This window comes from Chanos chanos, chromosome 1 (genome assembly GCF_902362185.1).
Source record: "Chanos chanos chromosome 1, fChaCha1.1, whole genome shotgun sequence".
In the NCBI taxonomy this organism is placed as follows: domain Eukaryota; kingdom Metazoa; phylum Chordata; class Actinopteri; order Gonorynchiformes; family Chanidae; genus Chanos; species Chanos chanos.
The window spans coordinates 26,741,159-26,767,195 of NC_044495.1; the positions used below are offsets into that span (position 1 = coordinate 26,741,159).

The window sequence follows — 26,037 nt, forward strand, 5'->3', positions numbered from 1 at the left end:
CTGATGACGTATTATATTCAAGCTAAGCATCATCATATCTCTCATGTCACTAAATGCAATGGCCGTCACCCACCCGAGGGGAATCAGTGTGCAGGAAAAAACAAAAGGCAATCCATTGATTTCCTAGGGAGACAGTACCTGAGAGGAAAGGATGGGGAGAAATGTACAAAGCAATCTGTCATGTCAGAAGCTCTGCCTCTGAACCATTTTCCTGTGAAATTATGTTCAGTCTGAGAGTGGAGCTGGTGAAGTTCATCCTTAGGGTGGGTTATATGGCCTCCTATTCATACCACGATACTTCCTACACTCTGGATAATATTATACATCTCTTTCCTGGACCACACTGATAGCAAAGCAGGATTTATCAAATACATATTTCTCTAAATCAGTAGCATGAAGAGAGACTGAGAAATGGGAGAAAACTGCCTAAGAATAGTATCATTGCACAGGTATCAGGCAGAGAAAATAACTGAGTCTGTAACTTCAATTACACATTGAACCCACATTTTATGTCAGTTGCAAAAGACATGCCTTTGTTTAGGGTCAGATCTTCTGAATCCACACCAGTTGCAAATGACAGCCATAGATGACACCCATGTACCAACAAATTCTTCATCAGTCCCACTTGCATTCTCCCTATAATTCACTCGTACTCTCATTCAATCCTTTCCTTCTTTCCAGCGGTTGTCTAATGCATTGCTGAATTAGCTACAAAGCCTGGGTGGTAGCCACCACAATGTCTATTTTGACACCTGTTTGATTCTTTGTTTAACACGCTTATTTACACCTCTGCACATTCTGTAATTGAATCTAGCCAAGTTTTTTTGGAAAATGAAAATAATATACAGACACTTTGTAAAATGTGCTGTGGTGTTATGCCAAGATCCATGTCATGACTCAGTGTGACACCAAGATTTTCATATTATACTAGTAGGATGCAAAACCTTACTTGAAATCAGTGACTTTGTACTGTATTTTTGTTCATGGATTTGTGGAAGCCATTCTGACTTCCTTCTTAGAACGCAGATAAAACTAAAAAACGACACTACAATACAGAGGCAGCAGGAGCTTGACGATGTATCTGTACAGTTGAATGGCAGATCTCCTTTTCTTTTTTTCCCATTTTATATAAAAAGACAGCTAAATATCAAAATCTGCAACTGTGGCTACTTTTCATTTTAATTAAATCATAATATGTCATTAACTTTATAACACACTTGCTAAAGCAGAGATTCCTCATCACTCACCATGGATATGTGCACACTTAGCACTAACCTGTGGCTGATCTGAGTGCCTCGTAAACTGGACATAGTCTCTTCAAGGTTCTGCCTCAAATCAGCAATATTTTTCACCGTGCGCATCCGCCTCGTTTCTGGATCCTCCCCTGATAGACAAGAAAGAGAAAAAATTTCAAGACATGTGGACATCTGCATGACCAAACAAGCGCCACTATTCATCAATATCAGAGTGCCCCCACATTCTGATCTCAAACGGCAAGGCAGACAGGCTTGGACGTATGCGCCGTATAAACATGCTGTGTTGACTGTTTGGAGAACAGTGGCTGTCAGCTCAAACATGTCAGCAGACATCCTGTAGCAACAACATATTCTGCTGCTAATGGGAGAAAAGGACAGGTTTTTTTGTGGTCATCATTTTTTGCAAGACTCATACTAATCTATATCCCTTCAGTTAAGATGAGCTCAAGGAGTGGCTAAGACACGATTTGCCTGTACAGCAAACACTTCAGTGAACTGGATATGGCTGTGCTTCTGTGATATCCAGTTCACTAAAGTCAGATAGTTCTGTTTCCCAGATCATTCAGGCTCCACTTTAAGCTCTCAGCGTATATATGTAGAGCAAAACATTTGGTATATTTTATGTGACAGTGTAGCTGAGGTTTAGATGCTCTTTGACAGTTACGAACTGTTTCATCAACACATTCAGCCTTGAGTGTAGCTCCAGCTCAGGGAGAAGCTAATCAGCAAGAGTGGGTCATATAGCACAGCTACAGGGGACCGAAACATTTCCACAGAGCCGCCTGTCTGCTTCAATTAAAGATCAATTTGAGAGCATCACCACCTCTGTCACGGGACACAACGGGCCAGTCACCGTTGTGCAGTATGAAAACACATGCATTCCCATCATGTTGCTGAGGCAATCAGGCATATTTTGGGTGTCGTGTGACGGAAGCACTACAAGCGTGTAATCGGGAAATAATACTGGAATGACACTGAATACCCTCTTGCTTATCTGTAACACATTCAAATACCAGACAAGGACAAATGAGTCACTGATAATTGAATGCATGCTTTTTGGAAAGCACGATGCGTTTTCACTGTTTGTTAACCTGCGTATGACATTCATCAATGAGAGTTTATCACATGTCAGTTGTAAAATCTCTGCTCTGAAATTAACTGGTAAAATGTGGACAGATGATTTCTACTGAGATAGTCTGAGGCAAATCCAGAGGAACAATCACATGTGACTATTTAGCATGGCTAAATAACATATTAATATTAATTAATATTAACTCTCTGTGGTCCAGGGTAGGAAGAACAGCAGAAGTGTCCTGGTCAAGTGAGATATGGTAGCTTCAACTGTGTGACCTAAACGGACAAAGACCTGTACAGACTTTGTAGAAAAAGTGGGCTAAAGGTATTTATGTTATACTATGGTTTAAGAATTTTGGGGCTGAGCGAATTAATAATTTTGTGAGGCAGGCTAAAGATATACCTACAAACTGGTACATCTTCACATTCTCCACTTATACCCAGAGCCCAATTATAATTCAGTTATAATTCAACACTGAAAGGATTTGTCTCAAGGTACAGACACATGCATGCATGCACACATGTGCCCAGACACACCCACACACAAACATACATGCATACATGTCCTGTCACTTGGTAGTGGGTAGAAGCTGTGATGTATTGGCTAATAATTGACCAGAACCTTCAACTGTACTGTTTAAAGCAGATATTTGCTGAGTTCTGAGTTACTGCACTCCTGCCCCCAGCTATTTCAGTACACAGGCCATGTCTTTCATCTAAAATGCTACAACACTGGATATTATTTTGATGGATTAATACACTTCAAGGCAGAAATCACGTCTGGTAGACCTCAAACACTATTTTATGAACTTGATAATAGATTTCTTTCAATTTATTTATGTGTGTGTGTAATACCGTTCAAAATGTTTCACTGTGTCTGCTTGACCTGGCAGTCCTTGCAAGAGCTGCAGCTAAAATCACAGCTATGCAGAGGTGTGTGTGACTTGGGCACAGTGAATAAAATGAAATGCTCAGCCAGAACTGATGGCACTAGTTGTTTGGAGGATGAGCGCACACACATCCCTTTAAGCACTGTTTCGGAATCCAATCAGTGGAGAGAGAGGTGAGGAGCCAGATCTCACTGCAGGATCAATCAGCCTGCAGACATCTGGCTATACACAATGCTAAAAATAATGCTACAGGTCTCTGTTTGGTTCACACTTCTTAACTATTATCAGTGACTACTGCTATCCTGTCGCATAGCTTGCTGTTTAATAATGCATATAGCAAACGATACTTTGTGTTGTCATCTGTCTCACTAAAAAGCTGGCTGACACAGTACGGAAGCATATCTTGACTATTTGTACAACACTAAAAAATAGCGTCCCTGGCAAACAGTGTGCGTCAAGGCTATAGATAACTTAAAGCTTAAATCAGCATTCTCTTTTTGCAGGCGATCAGATTACATTGTAAGAAATAGAGAGAGAACACTACTTGTACCAACAAAGACAGCTTCACAGCATCACCAACAAATCCATATTACTGTAGATAAATATTCACCTTGAGCAACAGCAGAGGACTAAAAAGCTCTGAGCCCAGGCAACCACATGCATGGATCATGCAGACAGAGTAGGAAATGAAGGTATCGATCAAAGCAGTAGACTGTATCTGAGTGCCACTCTAGCCAATAGGCAAATTAATACAGCTAGACACATCGTGCAGTAATCTATTTGACTGTGGTAATGACTAGGAAGAATAAAGATCTAAACCTCTAATACTGTAGACTCCTCCTCAACCTGGCTTGGCTTTATGTTTGCTGTTCCAACAGGTTGTAAATGATTTAAATATGGCCACTAGCATTTAAAACACTGAAATGAATTAAATTCCAACAACACTGCAACTCTCTGCACCGGTCATTTTCTGGTATGACCACTGTTACTGCTCCTTTTACCAACATTATTATCACTGTAGCATTCCTGCTGGGATACAACAGAATAGCAAGTGTCTGACACAGTAGAGACAGAGGGCGTGGGCTCCATGTCCAGAGAGAATGCGTGTGGGTATGGTATGGTTTTACCACAGCACTTACGCAGTGGGTGAGTCTTCAGTGCCTGCTCCAGATGACCCAACATGGTGAGGATGACCTCCTTATCCAGCTGAGCTTGGCCTTCACGGGCACACTCCAGCTCCTCTGCCCAGCCCCCACCTGTTCGTGCCTCCATACCCAGTTCATCATCAGACCTCCCGCTACTGCCCTCCTCATCCATCGTTTCGGTGGGGGTCTTCTGCGATAGACCACAGGGTTCTTCTGCCTTCTGATGGCCCTGAGATGTCGATGGCCGGTTGGCTTTTCGCCCCCAGGGCACGGGGATGAGGGAGTGTTCTGACTTTGAGAGCATCTTGGTGAGGGAAAGCGAAAGAGAGCGTGCCCTTGCACCTCTTGCCGGGGGCTCCTTACGGGGACTGCCCCCAGCCTGGTGCAATGGGGAAGAAGATGAAGATGAAGGTGGTGGCTCATCCATATTGAATGCATAGACTTTCTGCTCACCGTCACTTAGCAGGGTCAGGTTACCTAGAGAACGTTGTTTCTGGAGGTTCAGGTTGTTAGGGAGTGGCTGAGGGGGTCGGCGAGGTGGGCTGCCACCCTGAAACATCGAGACGTCTGCTCCACGCTTCATGGTTCTTTCTTTCCAGTGTCTCTTCTGTTGCTCACCTTGCGTTGTTTCTGTCTCCTCCTCGCATGGTGGGTGAGTGTGTGTGTGTGTTGATGCAATAGTTCAGTATGACTGTACAGCTGAACAAGAGGCAAGGCGCGCAATGCCCACTACCGCCTCAGCCTGTAGTCTTCAGGTGGCCCCTGGCTCACCCGCTGACAATTAATCTTCAGTCGCCACACGTGACAAAATATCACACTGCTTCTGCCCACCCACAAAACTGCTCCTCACCACACAGAGTTGCTAGAGCCATCCTTCATCTTCATCACAGTCACACTGACTGCAACCAGTAACAGGCATTCAGGTACAGATAGTCACCACACTCCCTTTTTAATCTCTTCCTCACTTCATTTCTTCGACATTGAACAGAGCAGATGCAGGCTTAGGTATTATAATTTGATCGGTGGTATTATAATACTTTTTTCTCTTTCTCGCTCATCCTCCTCTCCGTTCTTTTCTCTCACATTCTGTCTCCTCAGAAGCTGAGTAGTCTTTTCAATGCCTCTGTTCTGTTAATAACACTCTTGCTGGAGTGAATGCATGCTTCCCTCGCCCCTTAGCAGAGAGAAAGTGCCGAGAGCTGAGGCAAGTGTGCAAGCCAGAAGCTTTAGGTCCGCCTGCTCCTTTTAGCATGCAGCCAGGAATTCCACCCTCTCTCCCCTCTCTCTCACACTGTGCTATGCTATCTCTCTCCCCTCTCTCTCTCTCTCTCTCTCTCTCTCCCCACTCTCTCTCTCTCTCTGCCTCGCTCCCTTCAATGTCTCTGTTTTTTGTTCTCATCTCTCTCTTTCTCTCCCTCTTCCTCATGCATTCTCTCTCTCTCTCTGTCTCTCTCTCTCTCTCTCTGTCTCTCTCTCTCTCTCTCTCTCTCCCTCTCTCCCTCTCTCTCTCTCTCACACACACACGCCTCCCTCTCCAATGCTGCAGAAATGGCTGCTTCTACTGTTGCCATTGGCTACCAAATTGGTGACTGCCCATACAATGCAGGTATAAATGGATGTGTTCCCATCTCTCTCTCTCTTTTGCATATATCATACACACCATACATAACAGGGAGAGTGACAAAATGATTAACTTCTCTTAACCTCTCACATCCCTTGGTTTTGTGTTTTGTAGTAGAGGAGCTTTCTGAAAGAGCTACTTAGGCGTGTATATAAGAACCATGAACAGAAATGCTTCAGATAGCACATGCGGAATGAATTGTGGATTACTGACAGATATGTCAGCCTAGTCACCCTCACACACAATAGGTTTGGATATCAGTCACTGTACAACAGGACTACAGATGAATTTGAGTGAGCAGTGGAGACATATTGCTTTTGACTAATCAGAGGAATGTTCTTTTAAAGCTGGGTGGAACCCAGAGTTTGGTGCAACAGGAGGTGTGTCGTGAGTTTGGTGTCTATAAGTAGCCGTTTGAGGGTTCACCGGACCACAAGACTGACCAGCAAAGCACATTCCAAACAAGAACAACAGCAGTGTGGAGAAGTACTCTCCTAATCAGGACACTTCCAAATCAACTGATAATGACACTCTGAATTACGCCTTATAAAAAGGCAAATAAGATAATAACTTCTATCTTGTGAAAAAGATCAAGGCAAGACTCGTGGTCACAAAGCACTGACCACACCGCACATAGGATAAAAGCTGTATACTGCTTTAACATGTCATTCCATAAATTTCTGTGTGGGAGCCACAGACCAGCATGATGCACAGAAAAGTTACAAACAATACATTCCCCTCCCTTTTTGTCTGGACACTGGTTTGAGCTGCCTGATGTAGATGATGCATAAACCATTAGAGCTTCCTAATTTGTCTCTTTTCACACTCACTATGAAGAAAGAAACAGAAACCTTAACAGTGTGCCTCACAACATGATTACTCAGAAGAATGTACAAAGAAAATATCTGAAGAAAATAAAATCATCCAGTGAGTAAAACAGTGTTTATTGGTAAATAAGCCCTGTCCAGACTCAACCCTAACACAGCAGCCACTCTTCATCCACTGTCACATCTTCCCACAGCTACTGACCACATGATTGCAAGTTTTGTCTTGTGTTTGAAAAGTGGTGTACACCTCCATACAAACACCCACAGATAAATGTCTGCCTTTATCCACCTGTCACTACTGACCTTTTCCTCACTTTGATGAAGATATGAAGCTAGGGAGCTGGGAAATCACTCCCCACCACCCTCCGGTCAGGTAATGTCACCTACCTGAGATCTCCTCCAGGCACTGCTTGGCAGTCTTGCCGTAGACCAGATCACCCTTGGTGGGGCTCAGACAGGGGTCGGCTGGGGCCACCGTAGTGCAGTCATTCTCTGAGTATGTCCTGATAGGGAATTAGAGATACCAGTGGTTATTAGATGAACAGATAGACATAAATGGTGTGTGTGTGTGTGTGTGTGTGCACATGTATGCGCGTGCATGTGTATGTGTGTAAGTGTGTGTGTGTGTGTGTGTGTGTGTGTGTTTGTGTGTGTTTGTGTGTATTTTGTGGAGGCTCCTGTGTAGACTGTCTGCTGGGCACTAACCCTCAAAGAAGTAAGTTTATGTAACATGGTTTAGAACAGGACCTTTGATGCTATGGGCAAGCCATACAACTTCACTGTTAGATAAAAGAATGCTTAGTGTTACCAAAAATCGATATATGCTTTGTCTCCAAGTACAGTTACTTCATTGACAGTCCGTCTATATGATTATGCTCCAAGGTATGTGTGTGCTTATGTGCAGTTTCTCTGCCAGCCATTCCTGGCCTCTGCCCACCCTCCTCCTCCTCCACATCCTCCTCAGTATCAGCAGAAGGCAGGCTGAGGAGTGTTCATAGAAACCTCAGCTCTCTGTTTGTGCTCTCATCATCAGAACAAAGGTAAAAGACCAGAGAAACTTCCTGACTCCACGAAGATAACTGCCGCATCTACAACAAAGCAGACGGCTGCACTGGCTAAGATAGAGTCTTTCTATGCACTACAGCATACAAACATATAAACAAACACACGCACATACACACATTCAAACTCTCTCTCTCTCTCTCTCTCTCTGTCTCTCAGACACACACACACACACACACACACATACGACCCCACAAACATCAGCCAAAGATTTTACCAATCATGCATTAATGTCCATATTTAAAAGGGAACGCAAAAAACCTTAACAAACAAATGAAATTTCAAGATAAATAGCAGGTCAAGAATCCTGAAAGTGAACACTTTTACTAAACCAATACGCAGGCTGGTTTTTCATGAGCCCCAGACACATCTACCTTTCTGTAATCAGGATTTGACTGACACACTAAGACCCAGCAGAGATGCGGCTTAGTTGGGGCTGAAACAATAGCAAATTGCATCACAGAGGGAAATAAACAGTCCCAATGAGTAGGGTGCAGATGCATCCTCCAGCATTAAGAGTTCAGAGAAGGCCCAGGCCCTCAAGAGAACAAACAACCATCCATAGTGAGGTGGGTCAGGAGAGATGCTACAGATATCTTGAATGTGTAAAAAAGGGGTGGATGACTGTCAGAGTTCAGTTAGGAGGTGAAATGCAAACAGGAGATGAATGTTATGACCTGTACATCATGCAACCTTCTGCTACATTCAGATTCCATCTCCTAACTTGTCACAGCGCATGGTTAACTGCTCCGCAAAATTTCGCACAAAAAAAAAACGATGCAGATGAAAACTGTTGACAGCGCAAAATGGGAAGGGGATAAAAGCAGTGTTTTGATATCCATAAATCTGTGGATTATTATTCATTCATGACACCTTTATGAATACCAAGTACAGATTTTAGGAATATGCGTTCATGGCATGGATCTGGCTATGAATAATAAGGGGAAGTTGGTTGTTGATGGGCTAAACAGCGAGGTATAGAGATTAAGCTCTTAAAGGCACACATCTCTTTAGTGTACACATCTCAGCTGCTCTAGGCCACTGAATCACAGCTCTTCACTCAGCAAATGGATTAGAGCTCTTAATGAATACGCATACTCTCTGTGAGTATGGCTTCACAGTGTGAGAGAACAATTTCTTTCTCTGTCTCTCTCTGTCTGTCTGTCTGTCTGTCTCTCTCTCTCTCATTCTCTTTCTTTCTTCCTTTCTCCCTCTCTCACCTTCTCAATGTCAGTCTGACTGTCTTATTCACCCTGTCTTTCTTGCTCAGTCTTTGTCTCTCTGAATGTCTGCATGAGTTGTTTTCTCTCTCTCTCTCTCTCTCTCTCTCTCTCTCTCTCTCTCTCTCTCTCTCTCTCTGTCTCTCTTTGTCTCTTCTCTCTCTGATTATCTGCCTATGTTGTTATTCCCCTCCCTCTGCCTTTCACTCAAACTCATTTTCTGCTTGTCAGTCTATCAGTCTAGCTGACAGTTCCAGTATCCAAGTCCAAGAACTGCGATGACCGTCTTCAGCATCACCAGTCTCAGAATTATTAGTCACAATATGGAGGAGAGGCGAGTCGTTCTCAGAAACAACATATTCATCCTCTGGCAACCTGCCAAACCTTTCTGGTCTGGATCTATTAATACAACAAAGGTGCGGTTCCTGATTCACACCTCTCTGTTCATCACTGTCCTCGCACAAGATGGTGTATGACTTGCAAGTTACACTCAGGGACTTCTGCAGCTCAGCGGGTGTCCTCATGTCTATGAGGTTATTTAACAAGCCTCCCTGACAGGGGCATTGAGAATAGGCTAGAGAAATGTGAGGGGAAATGGGGGTTCTGTTCTCCTGGTCTCTGCAGGGCACCTGTTTTAGGCACTTTAATGAAGAGAAACTAGTCAATGGAGCTCCAGGCTCCTGCTGTCATTTTTAATGAGACATCCTCTGATGTTTTCCACAACATAAGAAAAAGTTATTCTAAAAGAAGCACCAAACAGCCCCAGTGTTCAAAAACTGGATGTAAATCATTTCTGTGAAATGCCTGTGATGTACTGAGTGGGAAATAAACATGAAAAATAAACAGCAATTCATTAATAGCTCACCATCATCACAGCAGTGCTCTGCTGCTGAGAAAACTATATGTTACACAAAAGTAATGTGAAGGGCTGGCATTTATTTGAATTGACTTTAGCTGTGTCAACTAAACGGTTAAATGCTTGATTAAGTATTCATGATTGCCCATGAGTTTGGATTCCTTCAGTTGATTCCCTGTAGTGTTTAATTACAGAGACAAAGACCTTGTACTCCACATTAAAAACCACATTTCAGAGCTATTAATGGAATCCATAAGCAAGGCATCTCCCCAGAAAATCTAGTAAGAATATAGTCTATACACACAACTTACTGAGGCCTCTATCTGTTTGAGTTAACCAGCAGCACCAGCTCTTGGCCCAAATTATTTTCCAAAAGCAATACATATATTTCTTTTGTCAACCTAAATCCATATCAGAATACATTATAAATACAAAGTGAAGGTGTGAGAGGGTGCTTGCTCACCTGTACATGAAGGGAGGAACAGTGGCTGTGTTGGGGTGGTTGTGCTGCTGCTGCTGGGGAAGTTGCACTGCTCCGTTGCCCCTTAGTGCAGCCCCACCAACCAGCCCCTGTGAAGCAGAGCCTGAAAGGGCAGAAGTACTGGTAGAGGACACCATGCTGGTTCTGCGACCTTCCAGTCCCCCTGCTGAACGTTGCATGTAGTGTGACTGGGTTCCCTGGCCCCCCTGGCCTGCCTGGCTCCCTTTTGCCAGTTTGGCCTTTTCACCATCCCGCAAAGCTCCACTTGTCAGGCAGGCCTGGGTTCCAGGGGACTTTGATGTGGCAGCAGGGGCTTTCAGTCCAGGTTTGGGGATACCACTGGAGGCAGGGAGGGTGCTCTCTTTTTTGACTGAAGCCGCTGATGTCTTACTCCCTTTGGGGATGAGACTGGCGATCTTCGAGCTCTTCTTGGCAGACTCAACAGCTGTGGGCTCTTCCTTGGGAGGTGTGCTAGCCTTAACTTTGCCCTTGTTCCTTTCCTCCTTGTCTTTGGGCTGGGACATGGACTTATTGCTTGGAGTCTTGCTGTTGCCTGAGCCTTTGCCCGGCAGGAGGGATGTTCCTGGAGATTTGGCCTGCTGTTTGGGGGTTCCAGTTGGAGGCGTTGGGTTGGCGATGGGTTCATCTCCATACTCGGACAGATCATCCTCTTCTTGAAGGGCCATCTCAGCCATGGAGGGTGAGGCACGCGAGGCCGACCGTGGGTTGATAAGGCGAAACTTTTCCAGCATCGAGCGCTGGTTGCTGGAAGCGATGGCTGACTTGGGGGCTTCAGTCATGGGGGGACGCAAGCGATCAGAGGCAGAGGGAGGAGTGGGTGAAGCCGTGGGGCTGGGAGGTTTTGTGGCCAGCATGGAGGAAGTGGCACTGTGCTTCATGCTCATGGATTTGCTGCGCCAGGACTTGCCGGCGGTAGGTGAGGGGATGGCAGAGGCCAGCTGCTGCCCGCTGGTGCTGCTGGGCACAACACCACTTCCATTCATACTGCCAGGCAGAGGGATGCCCTTCACAGACTCTGTGCCAGAGAGAGTAAGACAGGTGAGATATCAGTAATAGTGATGATTCTCTGTGTCTCACATTAAACAAACAAACAAACAAACAAAATTACTAGACAATGCTAACACAAGGAACGGAATTAGCATTGCAGTGCTCAAGTAGCTATCACTGACAATCATGATAACAACAGTGCCAAAGCTAAAATAATTACGCTAAACCATTCTTTAAGTCTGGTTCAAAAAGAGGAGTAGAAAAAGAAACTCTGCGGAGGGGGCCTGTTTGGCTGGAATATCAGAGTGAGCAAAGAAATTCCCTCCAAATCTTTACTGAGCAGTCCCAGTGCACAATGAGATCCCAGGCAAAGTTAATGGTGTACTCAAGCGTTAAATTGTCTGGCCGATTTGTTTGGTGAAAATTCAAGTTGTTGATGCTGTCAGTGCTGCTGCTGCTGCGGCTGTTGTTCTCTGGATGCCATGACTCAAAAACAGAGCACAAAGCAGCGCTCTCTATAAATACTGACTCACATCTATGACATCATCAACAAACATTTGTTTTAGCCATTTAACAGGCTTTTGTCTATCTTAGTAAAACCCTTCGAGGCACTGACACTGTTCCTGTAACAAAAGTTTCATGAGGCACTGTCCCTGCATAAGGCATTTCATGTAATGATTTGAAAACAACATGTCTTGACTCTGTGAAACACTAGAATCTGTCCTTAAGACTACCAATATCAGTACTGAAATGGACTAATTCTGGGCATGAAGGCACCACATACAAGTTTCAACAGGCAGTGGACAAAGTTGCCTGTATTTACCTTAAATTAGGTATCCAGAGCAGGCATATAAGACAATGAGGGACAGTTTTAGATTTAGTTATGCGGTAATAGTGAACTTTATACAGCTCAAGATTCAGAGGTCATGAGAGGTTTTAAAATGATATACTAGCATGGCTAAAAACTTGACCAATTATCCCTGACCACCTGTGAGGCTGGATTGCTCCAACGTCTAAATATAACTTGTGACTTGGTTATGGAGAACTTGTGCTCCCTGGCACAAATCATTTCAGAGCTATGAATTCATAAGCCTGTTCCATTCAACTTTATACCCCTGAAAATTCTGGTCTGACCACTTAGTTTAGAGAAGCCTCTTTCTTTTCAGCCAAAAAGTGGCTGATGAGACGCTGTTTTAGCCTCAGCTACAAGAGGTGATAATAAGCCATACACAGCACAAGATTATGATGGCAGGCTTTAACAAGTTCGTCTGGGTGTTTATGTGTTTAAGATCCCCCTAAAAAATATTCAGTGCACAGTTGCTGATGAAGGAATAAGCATGCAGCGTTCAGCACTGTGTTTCAAACCCCTGACCTATGTTCCTCAGCTGAGGCATGATTTAAACCTCTTATCTACATAGCTCTTCTTATTTCCCTCAGTAGACCTCCTCAAACAGTCAACTAGCAAGGCAGTGACAAAGGCGAATAAGGGAACATCATATTCGATTTCTCTCCTTTGTGAAAACTTTGTGATGGGCAGTATGATAGGACTGTGAATGAGGGTCTGGATGATTTGGATTCTGTGCATGCAGCCAGTATATTAACCCACATCTTTGGAGATAACAGCAGGATACAGAAAACCATCTTACCCTAAACTGCTGATGGCTCACAATCACCATAGCAACCCTGCTTTTTCTAATGTCGCTTCCTTCATCCAACTCAAGTGAAATGTCACTTTAGGCTGTGCAGAGGACAACTCACACCTCTGCTTACATAGGCAGTGTGAAAAAACACACATACACACCCATATGTGCACCAATGATGAGGACAGCAAGAGCCAAAAAATTAGCTTTTGGCCATGTTTTTGCAATTATTGTTTCCTGAATACTTTTTCTCAAGCAATTATCAGTTAAAAGTCACTCAGTAAGTCACCAGTATGTTGTTGGTTTTATCTGTTTTAGCCATTGTTGTGGTTAAATAGGTCAATTTCAATCGACATCTTGAAAAGGACAGATTAGATCTAATCTAACCTTACAATATGTCAATATGAGATATGTTATAGAAGGGTATATTATGTCCTAAATACATATTCGCTCCCTGACTTCACACCAAACTCAGAGAAAGAAGCCTGCTGCCACTCAGAGGCCATGCCCTATTGACACATGCCCTGTTTAAGGTTCGGCCCACACCCACCATCTCTGTTTTTAAGGACAGAAATGGGCGTAAGAGCCAGAGAGAAGAAGTTAGGAGTTTGCTTTTCCCATGCGGGAAGGCATTACAGACAGAGCCGTAAATCAGGCAGGCTGAGTAATAGTTCTAAGGAGGAAGAGGTGACACAGAGAGGGCTAGGAAATGTTCTCTCAGGACCCAGCAGATTCATCAAAGGCCGTCTGCCCCGGCACACAACGCATGGCTTTATGCGTGCGGTCTGGGTCTCCCCGTGCGCATCACTGTGAAAACAAGCATCTGTGCTAATGGCAGAGAGGGGCCAGTGAAGGACCAGTGTAAATCTATCGAGTCATAACAGCCAAAACAAACAGTGATCTGTGTGTAGGCTCTGGGGCTCCATCCAGTGTTGTTCTTGTCTGTAAGCTAACTCTGAGGGAGCGGACCGGCGACCTTTTGAACCTCCATACCCCTTTTAAAGCCACAGAAGACATGAAGTCCAGCTCTTACAGAGATTTACGGAGTCTAGCTGAACATGCCCCTTAATGGCCCAGTGAATTTTATGTACTCTTCCAAGTGTGGTGGACTAGCACTGACAAGGAGATGAAGACAGATTTGCATTTGAATGGATTTAGTTTCATGATGGCAAAGAAAAATATTGTTTTCTCAATATGTCATCTATAGTCACATGCTGGAGAGACACTGGGGAGACAAGGGCAGACTGTTTAAAAATTTCTGAGCAGCAAAAAGCTGTCTAATTTTCTTTTGGATGCAGATTTCATTCAAATATTGTCACTAAAAAGATTTACTGTTGCAAAGATGTCTGAGACATAACAAATATTGATTATAAATAAAATACTTATGTAACTTCCTCACATTCAAAATCCATTACCTTTAATAATGGCGCCACCTAGTGGATACTTCATAATGAAACTTCTTTTCTAAATGTCACTCATCTGCTGTGGTTTGCATTAAAGTGTACTAAAGTGAAACATGATTTCAGATGTAAGTCAACCCATTTTCAAAAGCTGAATTGTTTGTAATAAAAGCTGTTTTTTATATATGTGTAGAGATGTGAGATTTTGTGCAAGGGGAGGACTTAAAATGATCTATTTGGCTTCATAATTGAAAAATAATTCCACATTTACTTGGATTTTAGTACAATGATGTTCTGACTGATTTCTCGTTCTGCATTCCTCAATGGCAAAAAGAGATCATCATTTTGAAAATGCATGGTACATGTGATGTGCAAATTGTGTAAATCAATGTGAAGATAAAATGATATTTCAAAGGCTAATGTCACTGACGTGTCTTTTGAAACTCTGCTCTGGTAAAGTGTGCCTTTTCTCACCTCTGTCGTTACCACTTGCATACTGCAGTGGTTTGCTCTTGTCAATGCTGTTGAAACTCTGACTTCTTCTGTTAAGATTGGAGGAACCCTGTGTCTTACCAGCCCCGCTGCCTGCAGCGGATGCTCTTGATGGGCCTGGCAACCTGAAACACAGCACAAAAACATCATGAAATGAGATCATGAGTGATACACAGAAGCCAAGTCTTGAAACGCATTCTGACAGTTCTGACTGACTAGATCAATTGTTCATCAGGTCATGTGCTTAAATGTGTGTGTTTTAGTGATTCTACAAAACACGTATACGGCCACTCAGAAACACATGCTCTCTCTTTCTCTCTCTCTCTCTCTCTCTTTCAGACACACACACACACACACGCACACACACATATTCACTCTCTTTCTTTCTCGCAACAGCAGCTGAGGGAAATTGACTAATGCTGATGTTCACTTCAAATGGTCCAGCTGGAGCAATGTCACATGTCACAATGTCACAATGTCACATGTCTCAGAGGATCATGGACCAATATCATTATCCCATTGGAAATTAGAACATTGCTGATGCTGACAACATACACACACACACACACACACACACACCATAGTGACAGGCCACATTCAAATTCAGCTCTGCAAAGCTCTGCCATGCAAATGAATTTTACATGTGTTTAAATATTTGACATCATATTATTCTGGAAACAACCATAGGCAGCATCACACACACGGACAGCAAGTGTGTGTGTGTGTGTGTGTGCACGTGTGCGTATTATCTCATCTAAGGGGCACATGATTGATGGCTGGCTCTGGAGACAGATGCCCTTAAAAGCTTGTAATTACCAGAGAGAGTCGAAAATTAATTGGGCACTGTGACCCTGTGACATGAAAACTTAATACAATCTCATAAACATGCCACATAAAGGAAAGAACAGGGACAGGGTGAAACTGATGGAGAAAGAGTAATATGACTGGTTCACTATAAGAAGACATGAGACCACACTGTTCTTTTTTCAAGGACTCAAGTTTTGTAATTACTGGAGTGAGTTCCAAAAAAATGGAGAGAACCATTTGGTCAACTGTTTATTGGATATACTGGTTACATTAAATGGAATACTAGTCCATTAATTTGCTCCGTAGAGCCACTTAAAAATTAATTAACTACTAGAGCACTGGTTTTCAACTCCAGTCCTGAGAACTCCTGTTTTGCACATCTGTTCTAACCCTCCATTATCACAGTTGATTGAGTTTAGAGTTGGATGATTAGTTGATCAGTGGAATCAGGTTTGCTAGTGCTGAGCTAGAACAAAAATATGCAGGGGGGGGGGGGGGGGGGGGGGGGGCAAGACTGGTTGAAAACTACTGTATTAGAGGTTTCACATACAGAGAAAGTAGCTAAATGAACAGATAAAACAATTGCAACTTCAGATGTATATGGTACTTTATCAACTGACTCATATGAGGCTTAATGTTCTATGGCCTCTATACTCTCCATACAATGCCACTCCTGTCCCTTCATTTTGCTCTCTCAGCTGAATATCATACCAGTGAGAGAAATGGATGGCAGGATAATGAGTCAGCTCCTTCAGGTAAGTAGCTCATAAAGTTCCCTAATGACACCATTAGTGCTAATAGTAATATGCACTGAAAAAGCAACAGGGAAAATAAAGATGTATCAGCTGCCATTTCCACCATGCCGCCACTGAGAGGCTATTTTAAGGAAATGAGGACAGACACATTCATCTCGGTGTCGGTCACAGAATGGCCTCTGAGTGTCTCCATGACTAGAAACACTTGAAACACCCTCCAGAAAAAAAAAAAATCAACACACTGACTTATTATTTGGAGGACAAAGGAACGAAAAACTTCCTTCTAAAAACAAGGGAGATATAAATAAACCTTATCTTGAATAATACACAAACCATTGCATCCACATCATTCCGCCCATACACACAGACATAGACACAGACAGACAGACAGACAGACACACACACACACACAGAATCACACTCTACTTACAAGGAACGATACACTTATGCACAACCTTCTTTGAAGATTGACATCTCAGACCTGACAAGTATGTCAAAGCCTAAAGGTGCACTAAAACAGGTCATATTTGTACAAAGTTCAAAGCCACTTTTGGTGTGACTGTGGGTGATTCAGACTAGTCTTGAGTCCTCTACAAACCTCAGTATGAGAGTGCTGAACTGAACATCACAACAGGCAACAGTTTATCGAGTGCTCTCTCTCTCTCTCTCTCTCTCTCTCTCTCTCTCACTCTCTCTCTCTCTCTCTCTCTCTGTGTGTGTGTGTGTGTGTGTTTGTTTGTTTGTCTGTACAACTCTGACAAGGTACTAACACAGGCAGTCAAACAGAAGAGCAGGTCTCTTGACAGACTGCTGCATCTGTTGCTCTGCTGTGAAGGTAATTACAAAAGGCTCTCTGGCATTGATTAAAACTGAGGCAGGTACTGTGGGGTCCAGACAAGCTATCAAGCAATGCCCCCTGCTATGTAAAATGTAAAATTTAAACAACAGTGTACTGCATTATCTCCACTCAAAATCTTGAATGTGAAGAGCTGCGTTCCTGTTTTGTGGATTTTATGGTCAAACATAATTTAAAATACATGATTATAAGGGGTTTTAAGTACATTTAACTGATAAGAGAAAGGAAGGCATGCAGGCACACACAGATTGTGTCTCTCCTGTGCTGTTAGGAGACACTGTTCTCTTGTATCATTTGGCACTCTGTAACCACTAAATGGCATGAAGCTCCAAATCACCAAAACCCCCATAGCCTATAGGATCAAAACGCAAAGCAGCTTGTGATTGTGTGTACGAATGATCTACACAGATTTACAAACTGCAATCCTAAACAAAGCCTAAACACATTATCTCTTTTTCTCTGCTTTCTTTTCTGTCTTTCTTTCTTTAATGCTACCCCCCCCCCCCATAATGAGGAGTCAGCTGAAAAATCCAGACAGTGTGAAAGGATCAAAGTTTTAAAAAAATGAGCCCGTAGTAGTCAGCGTCTTTTAATGAAGGAAAGAGGAAAGTGCATGAAAGAAATCTTCTCCTTTCACTTGGAGTTCTGTTAACAAATTATAACCTCTCCACAGCATTTTTTTTTACCACTGATTATTATAATCAGAGTTCTCATCTATTGCTATAACAGAAAAACTGAGACATGTATACAGCGTCAAAGGAAAAACAAGCTCCCTATTTACAACCTCTCCTTTGCTCCCCCCAAAATAAATGCAGCCCTCCAGACATAAGTTGTATTTGTGTAAAATGTACTGTTTGGCATATACCACCCAAAGAGCTGTCAGTGTCATGAACAATATACCACCCATAGAGATGTCAATGCTGTCCAGCACATATTTAACATAGTTTGGTGGAGGATTGCGTAAAATGCTTTGCCAGCATTCTCGTTCCAGCTCTAAGGAGAAACAAATGCTCCCTCAGCCAGACAACTGGGTATCGAGCTCCAGAGGAAAAGAGTCCTGACCGTGGGAGCTGTTCACACACAGCACTCCACTACATTAAGCATGTCACCCCTGTAACCCAAAGAGGCATACACCCTCGACATCTGCCACGACCCTGAAAGCGATAAGGGCTGTCGACCAAAAGAGCCGCAAATGAGGAATCTTCCTTATATAAAAGTCACAGAGAAGCCAGTCAAACTGCAAGATTATGAGAAAATGCTATTGTGGCAATAGCCAGAATTTTCTGTAATGGTAAATCAGATTTCTACAGATCGCAGTAGGGAATCTCATCCTCTGCATTTAAGCTATCCTATAGTGAACACACACACACACCAGGAGCAGTGGGCAGCCGCAGCAGCAGGGAAGCAGTTGGGGGTTAAGTGACTTGCTCAAGGGCACTTCAGCCATGGATGTTTCCTGCTGGTCCAGGGAATTGAACCGGCGACCTCTTGGTCACAAGCCCGCTGCTCTAACCTTTAGGCCACAGGCTGCCCAATTTTTATGGTTTCTTCCAATAGATTTTACAGATGGGTAAATGAATAGCTCTGAATTATGTGTTTAAAAATACAGTAAAAAGAGTCAAATGAGAGCTTTGGGTAGGGGAAATGAGGATAAAGCAAAAACATACCTTGTATTTTTCTTCTGACCTGCACCTATTCCACTGTGGCCTGGTGGTGGACTTGCATATCGTGCAGTGAGACTAGAGAAAGAGAGAGAAAGGGAGGAGGAGAAAGAGAGAGAAATGAAATCAGACTAATGACTCAATTTGATTTTTTTTTTTACTGTGGCATCTTTCAGCTGCCTCTCTAATGCAATATAGGCAGACACTCCACTTTTCAGGGAATGGAAGAATTCACAAACTCCAGCTGAGTGTTGGGGCTTGAAAACACATGCACGTGGAAACACACATACACATCATGAGAACTATCAGCTTCACATGATCAGCCAGACGTCTCATTAACCCCCATATGTGAAGTATGTAACGGCTCCATTCTATTCTATTTTAACTGTCAGACCTTTGCTTCTCATTTGCGTTGACAGCTCTAATCACTTTAGAGTGACCTGCAGGAGAAAAACACATAACTCACTCATTGAGACTGCTAAAACCCTAAGGAGGGATAGGAAATTCCTTCAGGCTCAGTCACCATTTACAATAAGATACTCATTCACAGTACACGTTTGAGGCAGGGGCAGGCGCTCACTTCTTAGAGGAAATGGGGAACAACTCGCAGAGGATGAAAAGAAAACAGGAGAGGACTTTTATGAGTATAAGGATGTCTTTAATCATCATCCAAGTGAATAAATAAGGAGTTTTAGCTCCAGGTGTCTGATGTGAGAAGGTGGGAAAACATCCTCAGTTTTAATTTTCTTTCAACAGCACAGATAGATTCCATTACATGAGCACACAATTGCCTTCAATCTACTGTAGAGCAGTGGTTTGTAATATGGATATGTTCAACGCAGTGTTTATGAGATTATGACAGAGAAAGTTATTCTAAAAATGTTCAACGTATGAAGGGTTGGAGGGTGCATGGTCAAAACCAGAGGACGAATGCCTTGAGTTAGGCAAACTGTGTAAATCTGACCTATGATGGATGAATACGCAAACGGGGGTGCTGAAAGTTGCCATCAAGGCCAAAGATGTTCTCATCACCCTCTACAAACACAGAATGACACAGCCACAGAAACCCATCAAGGCCATCGAGTCCTAAGCTAGCAGCAGCAGCTGTCAGGAGAGCCACCATACACTCCCACATTCCCCCCTGCCACACCTTTTGTTTTCACCACTTGTGTCTTAGTTGTAGGCATCCTCTGCCACTGCATTAGCCCAGTTAACAGACAGGGCTGGGTTAATTTGCTGCTCCTGAACAGCTGGATGAGTGGAAAGCATGCAGGACATCCTTTGAGACTTCCAGATCGGAAAGACCCTGACAGACGCAGACGGAGCAAAAGAGGGAGGTGACAGCACACAAGGACTCTTCAGAGTGTGAAGGATATCCGCTTAAACTCTCCAACAGGCCAGCTACAAACATGCTGCGTACAAAAGATAAGTAGATATAGTCTCTCATAGATGTCGACTGTCGGAGGCGCGTGAAATGCATCTCAGCAAAATCCTCGGACTGAAACCCCATGTGCGACACAGATCTGATAAGCAGTAAATTTAGCAATGTAAAAATATGATGATTTGGGTCACAAAAACAATTGACATCAAAATAGACAGAACTGCATAAAATTGTCTGGTAAAATGCATGAAATGACTGGTAGGCAAAAAAAAAAATCCTGAATGTGGTGATGCTAAATTAAAGTAACTTTAAAAAGTTGCACACAAAGTGGTGTCACATTTTGCTTTTTAAACGAAAGCTTCACCTGAAATAGAACGCTAGATTAAGAGTAAGGTTACATCCAAACTGAAACGGTGTGAAGCAGAAAATTTGAATTTGCACACCAGTAGCACAATGTAGTCGATGAGGTCTGATAAAGCCTATCTCTAGAATTATACCTGAAATGACTGCTACTCAGATGAGCTTTTGCCAAAATGACCCATCACAATTCTGAACTCTCTTTTGCATATCCGATTACCGACTATTTGAACATATTTTAAGTCTGAAATCAGAATGGTAATTATCTCTAAAGAGCTCCCATGTCCTCTGCCATAGTTTAATGTTTTTGGATAGTATTGTAGATAGCATCGTAGATGTAGCCTACTACTACAGAAAGAGTGGTGAAACTCAGAGATTGAAAAGCAGGAAAGGACTTGAGTTAAAAGCCTTATGGGATATTGGAGACGTTGTGTGACAGTGAGTTAATAACCACTGTAACCAATAAGTCCTCAGCTCCCCGTGACTTTTTTCATTCTTTCCTTTCTCACCCTTTCTGCTGAGGAAAAGTGAATGATCGGATCCGGCAAGTCTGGCCAAAAGGACTGCCATGATTAATGGTACCCATCGTTTCCAGGGAGTTTTTTCTCAGTTTCCCTCTCCCTCCTTCTCTCTGCCTAATTTTCTTTTCTTTTCTTTTTTGTGCTTGTCTTTAGGGTAACTGATAGGTCACAAGCCACCCAGCCCACAAGAGCAGAAAACAAATGGAGGAGAGAGCTCAAGTGGAACTCAGGAATAGATCACAACCCACTGGTATGAGCAACTGTTCGCAGGGTTAGTGTGGGCATTGGTGAGCTGTAAAGCTGAGAGGACAAATAGCTCTATTGGGTATTGTTTACCTCCAAATGGTAACATTTAAACAGAATTATATAGAAGTCAGGTGGATATTCATGATTCTGCCTTCTGCCGTTAAGGTATATTCAAACAGAATAGAGGGACAATGAGAAATATCCCTGGCTACTTTCAAGTCCAGCGTAACGGATGAAAGAAATGGTCTACATATCTTGAGGGCTAATGGCGCTCCACTGGATATGAGAAATGGTTATCGACTAACGTCTCACACGCTTTCAGACCTGTAATATCTACCGCTAACTAATGCCACATGCTCAGGCACAATGGCAAAGCTGAATTATGCCTGTTGACAGCACACATTAACACAAATTCACAGAAGATATATCTGACGCACCTTTTTAACATGACTCATTACAACATAAATACTGCTTATTCTCTCCAAGTCTCTCTGAGCCTCACACACACACTTATAAAACATATACATAAACAAAAGAATACGAAAACGCACATCCAGTAGCACATAAAAACTTATAAAACTTCGACACCTCAAAATGTGTACAAAACATCCATAGAATAAGACTAAGGCATACATTAACCTAAACTGCAACAGGTCTCAATTGTATACGGATGTCTGATAAATTTAATGATCATCACCATTACCTTTTAGAAATAGGTCCTCACAGACATGAATGTGACAACACCAGAATAACTCATTAATGCCAAGTTATGCTGCAGCAAACAACAACCATACATAATTAGTCAATAAGATATGAGAAAGAGCACAGAATTTAAAAAACTGCCCACATTGAGTGTGAAAGGATACTTACGATTCTATCCCCAGAGAGAAACATTTCATTTTCAAAGACACCTCAGATCGTTTGAGAAAAAAAAGAAATTCTTGACAATGAAGACAAGCATGAAGAAGAATGTGAAGACAAAAGGCTACTCTATTCTGGCATGACAACACACAGACTGTCCTGGTAAGACTGTGCTCTCTGTGACCCAGAATGCTCCTGGCAGATGAAGTAGTGAAGTACCTAGTGGTGTATGACTTGGATGTACTGTGGCATTTCCCATAGGGCAGCTGGCTCTTCTTCTCCCGGGGACTGGCAGCAGGCAGTCGGGAGTGCGAGACAGCCAGGTCAAGTTGTTCACCACGGGACATGGTGAGTTAAGTGGGAGGGATCGTGCTTCACCCCCTTACCTTCTACAGACTATAGCCCCAGGCTCCTGGTTGTCGGGGAGCTGGATCCCCCCCCCTTCTTGTATCTCCCCTTAGGGCTGTGCAGAGCTCAAGCAGGTGCCGACTATAGAAAGCCTGGCTCTGACACTGTAAATGTGAGCTTAGTCTTCTACCCAGTGTGTGTATGTGTGTGTGTGTGTGTGTGTGTGTGTGTGTGTGTGTATGGGTGTGTGTGTGTGTGAGAGAGAGAGAGCTTAGGAGTATATGTGTGTCATATTTAAAAAGCAACACTATTCTCAGAGGGGTTCAGACTGTGTTGTATTTTGGGGTTCAATTTTTGGATACAAGTGGGGGCAATCAGGAGCTGACTGATCTGTGCTCTGCATAGAGCTTGTGTTTATACTTAGTGAATCTATTTTTCCCAATAACTTTTCCTCTGGAAATGTGCAATGCTTGTGGACGAGTGTAGTTTCTCATTGGAAATGCCTTGAGCTTCAAGGTGGTTAACAACAATTCTATTTTTCATTGTAAATGTATGACGTTTCCAGCTAATTTGTTATCCCCTTATGTTACACCCTGCTGTGCTAAAGGAAGGAAACCCTGCATGGTTAATCTTCCTGGGCCATAATTGTATTTTGATGCAAACACACAAAAGTCTACACATAACCAGGGACCAATGTCTACACCAGTAACCCAGTCTCGCAGCTCTTATACGGTTAACAATAAGAAAAAAACTGACACTGTTTTGGCCACTTCCTCTGAGGGACACAAAGGCTTCCTTTATACTATTAGAGGATGAATGTCTGGGTATAATCCCCTGGCACTGATTTAATAAACACCCCAGGAGAGAGACCTTTCTGGGCTGTTGTGCACAGACACGCAGGGTCTTATGGAGGTCTGGCTAAAGCTTGGCCAGATTGGCCCACTTCTCCCTGCTGACATCACACTGGCATGTGAGCAGGGCTGGCGTGTGTGGAATGCTAAGACGGTCAGTGTGTTTCTGCCGAGCTTGGAGGCTAACGGAGAGCACCTGTCGCCAAGCTAGGAGGGGTCCCAGAAGCAGTGTGAAGGAGTGGAAGGCAGCTGCTGCCTTTTTCTCTTTCTCCAATCTTCCCTCCCGCACTCAAAACCTTGTAACCTGATCCAGGCCTAGTAATGCTGCTCATGCCTGGTATTCTAGGCCTCCTCTCTTTAGATGATCTTTAGGCTGAATTTTCTATTCCCATCTCATGGCTGGACTTTCCTGTTTTTATCTCTCATCATACTGAGCCAGCTCCACAAACTGTTCCCATATCAACACCAATGACAGCTTTTACAGCCATGAGCAAATGTCTTTAAGTCAACAACAGTGAGGTGGTATGAAATATGTCTAAACAAGGCTGCAAATTTTGTATCTAAATATTTCCCAAAACAAATTTAAAGCTGCTTATACAAAAAGAGCAGAATTAAAAACATAAGTGTTAAACATCTGGGTGGAAATCACACACTAGTTTTACTACTCAACAAAACAAACTTGGAACAAGAAGTCTCCTCGTCCTAAGCCATGTATTGTCTCTCAGTGTGGGGCAGCTGGACATGAGTTAGGATTGTGTTAGCATCATCTTACCTGGACTGCATGTCTTGGGTCTTATGTGGACTTGCTGGTGTGGCTCCGCTGGCCTGGTGGGTAACCTGCTGCTGAAGCTCCACGAGTGATTGTAGATACTGCTGCTGGTGCTGCTGCTGTTGCTTATAGCGTGACAGGATAAAGAAGAGCCCCAGAATGCTCTTCAGATTCCCATTCCGTATTTCTGTCCACAGAAAGACATTAGATGAAAGTTGTTGTCTTATAATCCCTTAGTGGATGAAGCTGTTACCTTCTAGACTGAAAATGTACAACCACACTAGGGTGGTTCACAAAAAAATCCAAATTCAGATGTGTTCAGTACTCTGTGGTTCAACATAGACCAAAAAAATGTATCTCTATCTCTAAACAAGACAATGTGGCGGTAAAGACTGGATAAGTCTAGTGCTTATGATTTTCACATAATGGTCTGTCGCTCTGCCAGTACGCTAATGAAGGGGAACAGAAAGAGTTTTGTTTTGATGGACTGGAGAAGAGTGCAGCTGGAACACTTAAGGGTTTGCTTTGCTCATTGACTGAGGAAGTGAGGCAGAGACTAGTTGTGGTTTTAATCACACGGTGACATGATTAAATGTCTGCAGAGCAAATTTTTTCATTTGACACCGACAATTTGTGACCTTTCTGGCTACATTGTATCTTATTCCCAAAACTTAACAATAAAACACAAGAACGTTCAGCGGTTCCCATTCCTGAGACTATCACAGTTCCTCTTTTAAAGTTCTGCAAAAGAAAAAGGCACATTGATCTGTGCAGTGTCTGATAGTGCACAGTCAGTTGCTACTCATCCATTTGTAAAATGGACTCCATTCAAAGCCAAACTTCTCCAGTGACTTTCGGTAAAAATGCATGGAGGAGATTACAATGCTTAACAGCTGACCCAGCATTTTATGGAAGGGCTTCAGCTTTTTTCTCCAACTGTCCGATTGCAAAAGTTGGGTGCTATTAATCTTCTGAGGTTCAATTTGGAAGTACAGACAGCTATAATTTATATTAGACATTACAGAAAGCCCGGATCACTGTTCTCTCTGCACTGAGCCCTGCTCACTCAATGGGAAAGGTGGTAAACAGGTGAAAATTATTTGGATATTTGTATTTTGGGCCAACACAGACAGACGGTAATGTATGATTCAGGTTTGCTCGTTGAGCCATTAAGATCCAGTTTATTCATGCCAGCTAATTTGTATATGTTATGTGTTGCCATGCACTAATTGATATAATTATTTTTCCTCTGCTAGTTTCTGTGTTTTGTGATGAAGCATATGGAATAAATTTAACAAAATCAACATTAGTTATTTCCCAAGCCACAATAGCTAGAGAAAGAAAGAGTATCTCTTAGGCAAACAGAGAGTCTGAACTGAAATGATTTTGATAATGCTGTCTGAGGTCAAATACAATATGAGTTTCACAGAGATCATTATGTTCATCACTTAAGTCCAGCCTTGACCCAGAAAGAAATGTCTGCATCCCATATAACTGTTAATCTCCCAATTATTAATTAAATTAAAAGTTACTTAAGCGCTCTGGTTTTGGTACTGAAAAGGGCACATCCTGCTCCAAGCCGCATGCAGTGCCGGCTGAAGAATTTCAGTCACCCTGCACAGGATCTCCATGGTGATCAGATTGAAAGTTAA

General features: G+C 42.9%; 1 protein-coding gene across 2 annotated transcripts in view; it reads right to left on the reverse strand.

The window, feature by feature from the left end:
- The window catches only part of nav3 (neuron navigator 3), a 114,799-nt gene that overhangs the window by 43,047 nt on the left and 45,715 nt on the right, over nucleotides 1–26,037 (reverse strand). For both annotated transcript variants that reach the window (XM_030770715.1, XM_030770707.1), the window contains exons 5-10: nucleotides 24,389–24,572; nucleotides 19,058–19,129; nucleotides 14,955–15,097; nucleotides 10,415–11,468; nucleotides 7,201–7,316; nucleotides 1,276–1,384 (exon numbers count right to left, since the gene is read on the reverse strand). In XM_030770715.1, the coding sequence (XP_030626575.1) occupies nucleotides 1,276–1,384; nucleotides 7,201–7,316; nucleotides 10,415–11,468; nucleotides 14,955–15,097; nucleotides 19,058–19,129; nucleotides 24,389–24,572 (1,678 nt within the window). The remainder of the gene's footprint in view (nucleotides 1–1,275; nucleotides 1,385–7,200; nucleotides 7,317–10,414; nucleotides 11,469–14,954; nucleotides 15,098–19,057; nucleotides 19,130–24,388; nucleotides 24,573–26,037) is intronic.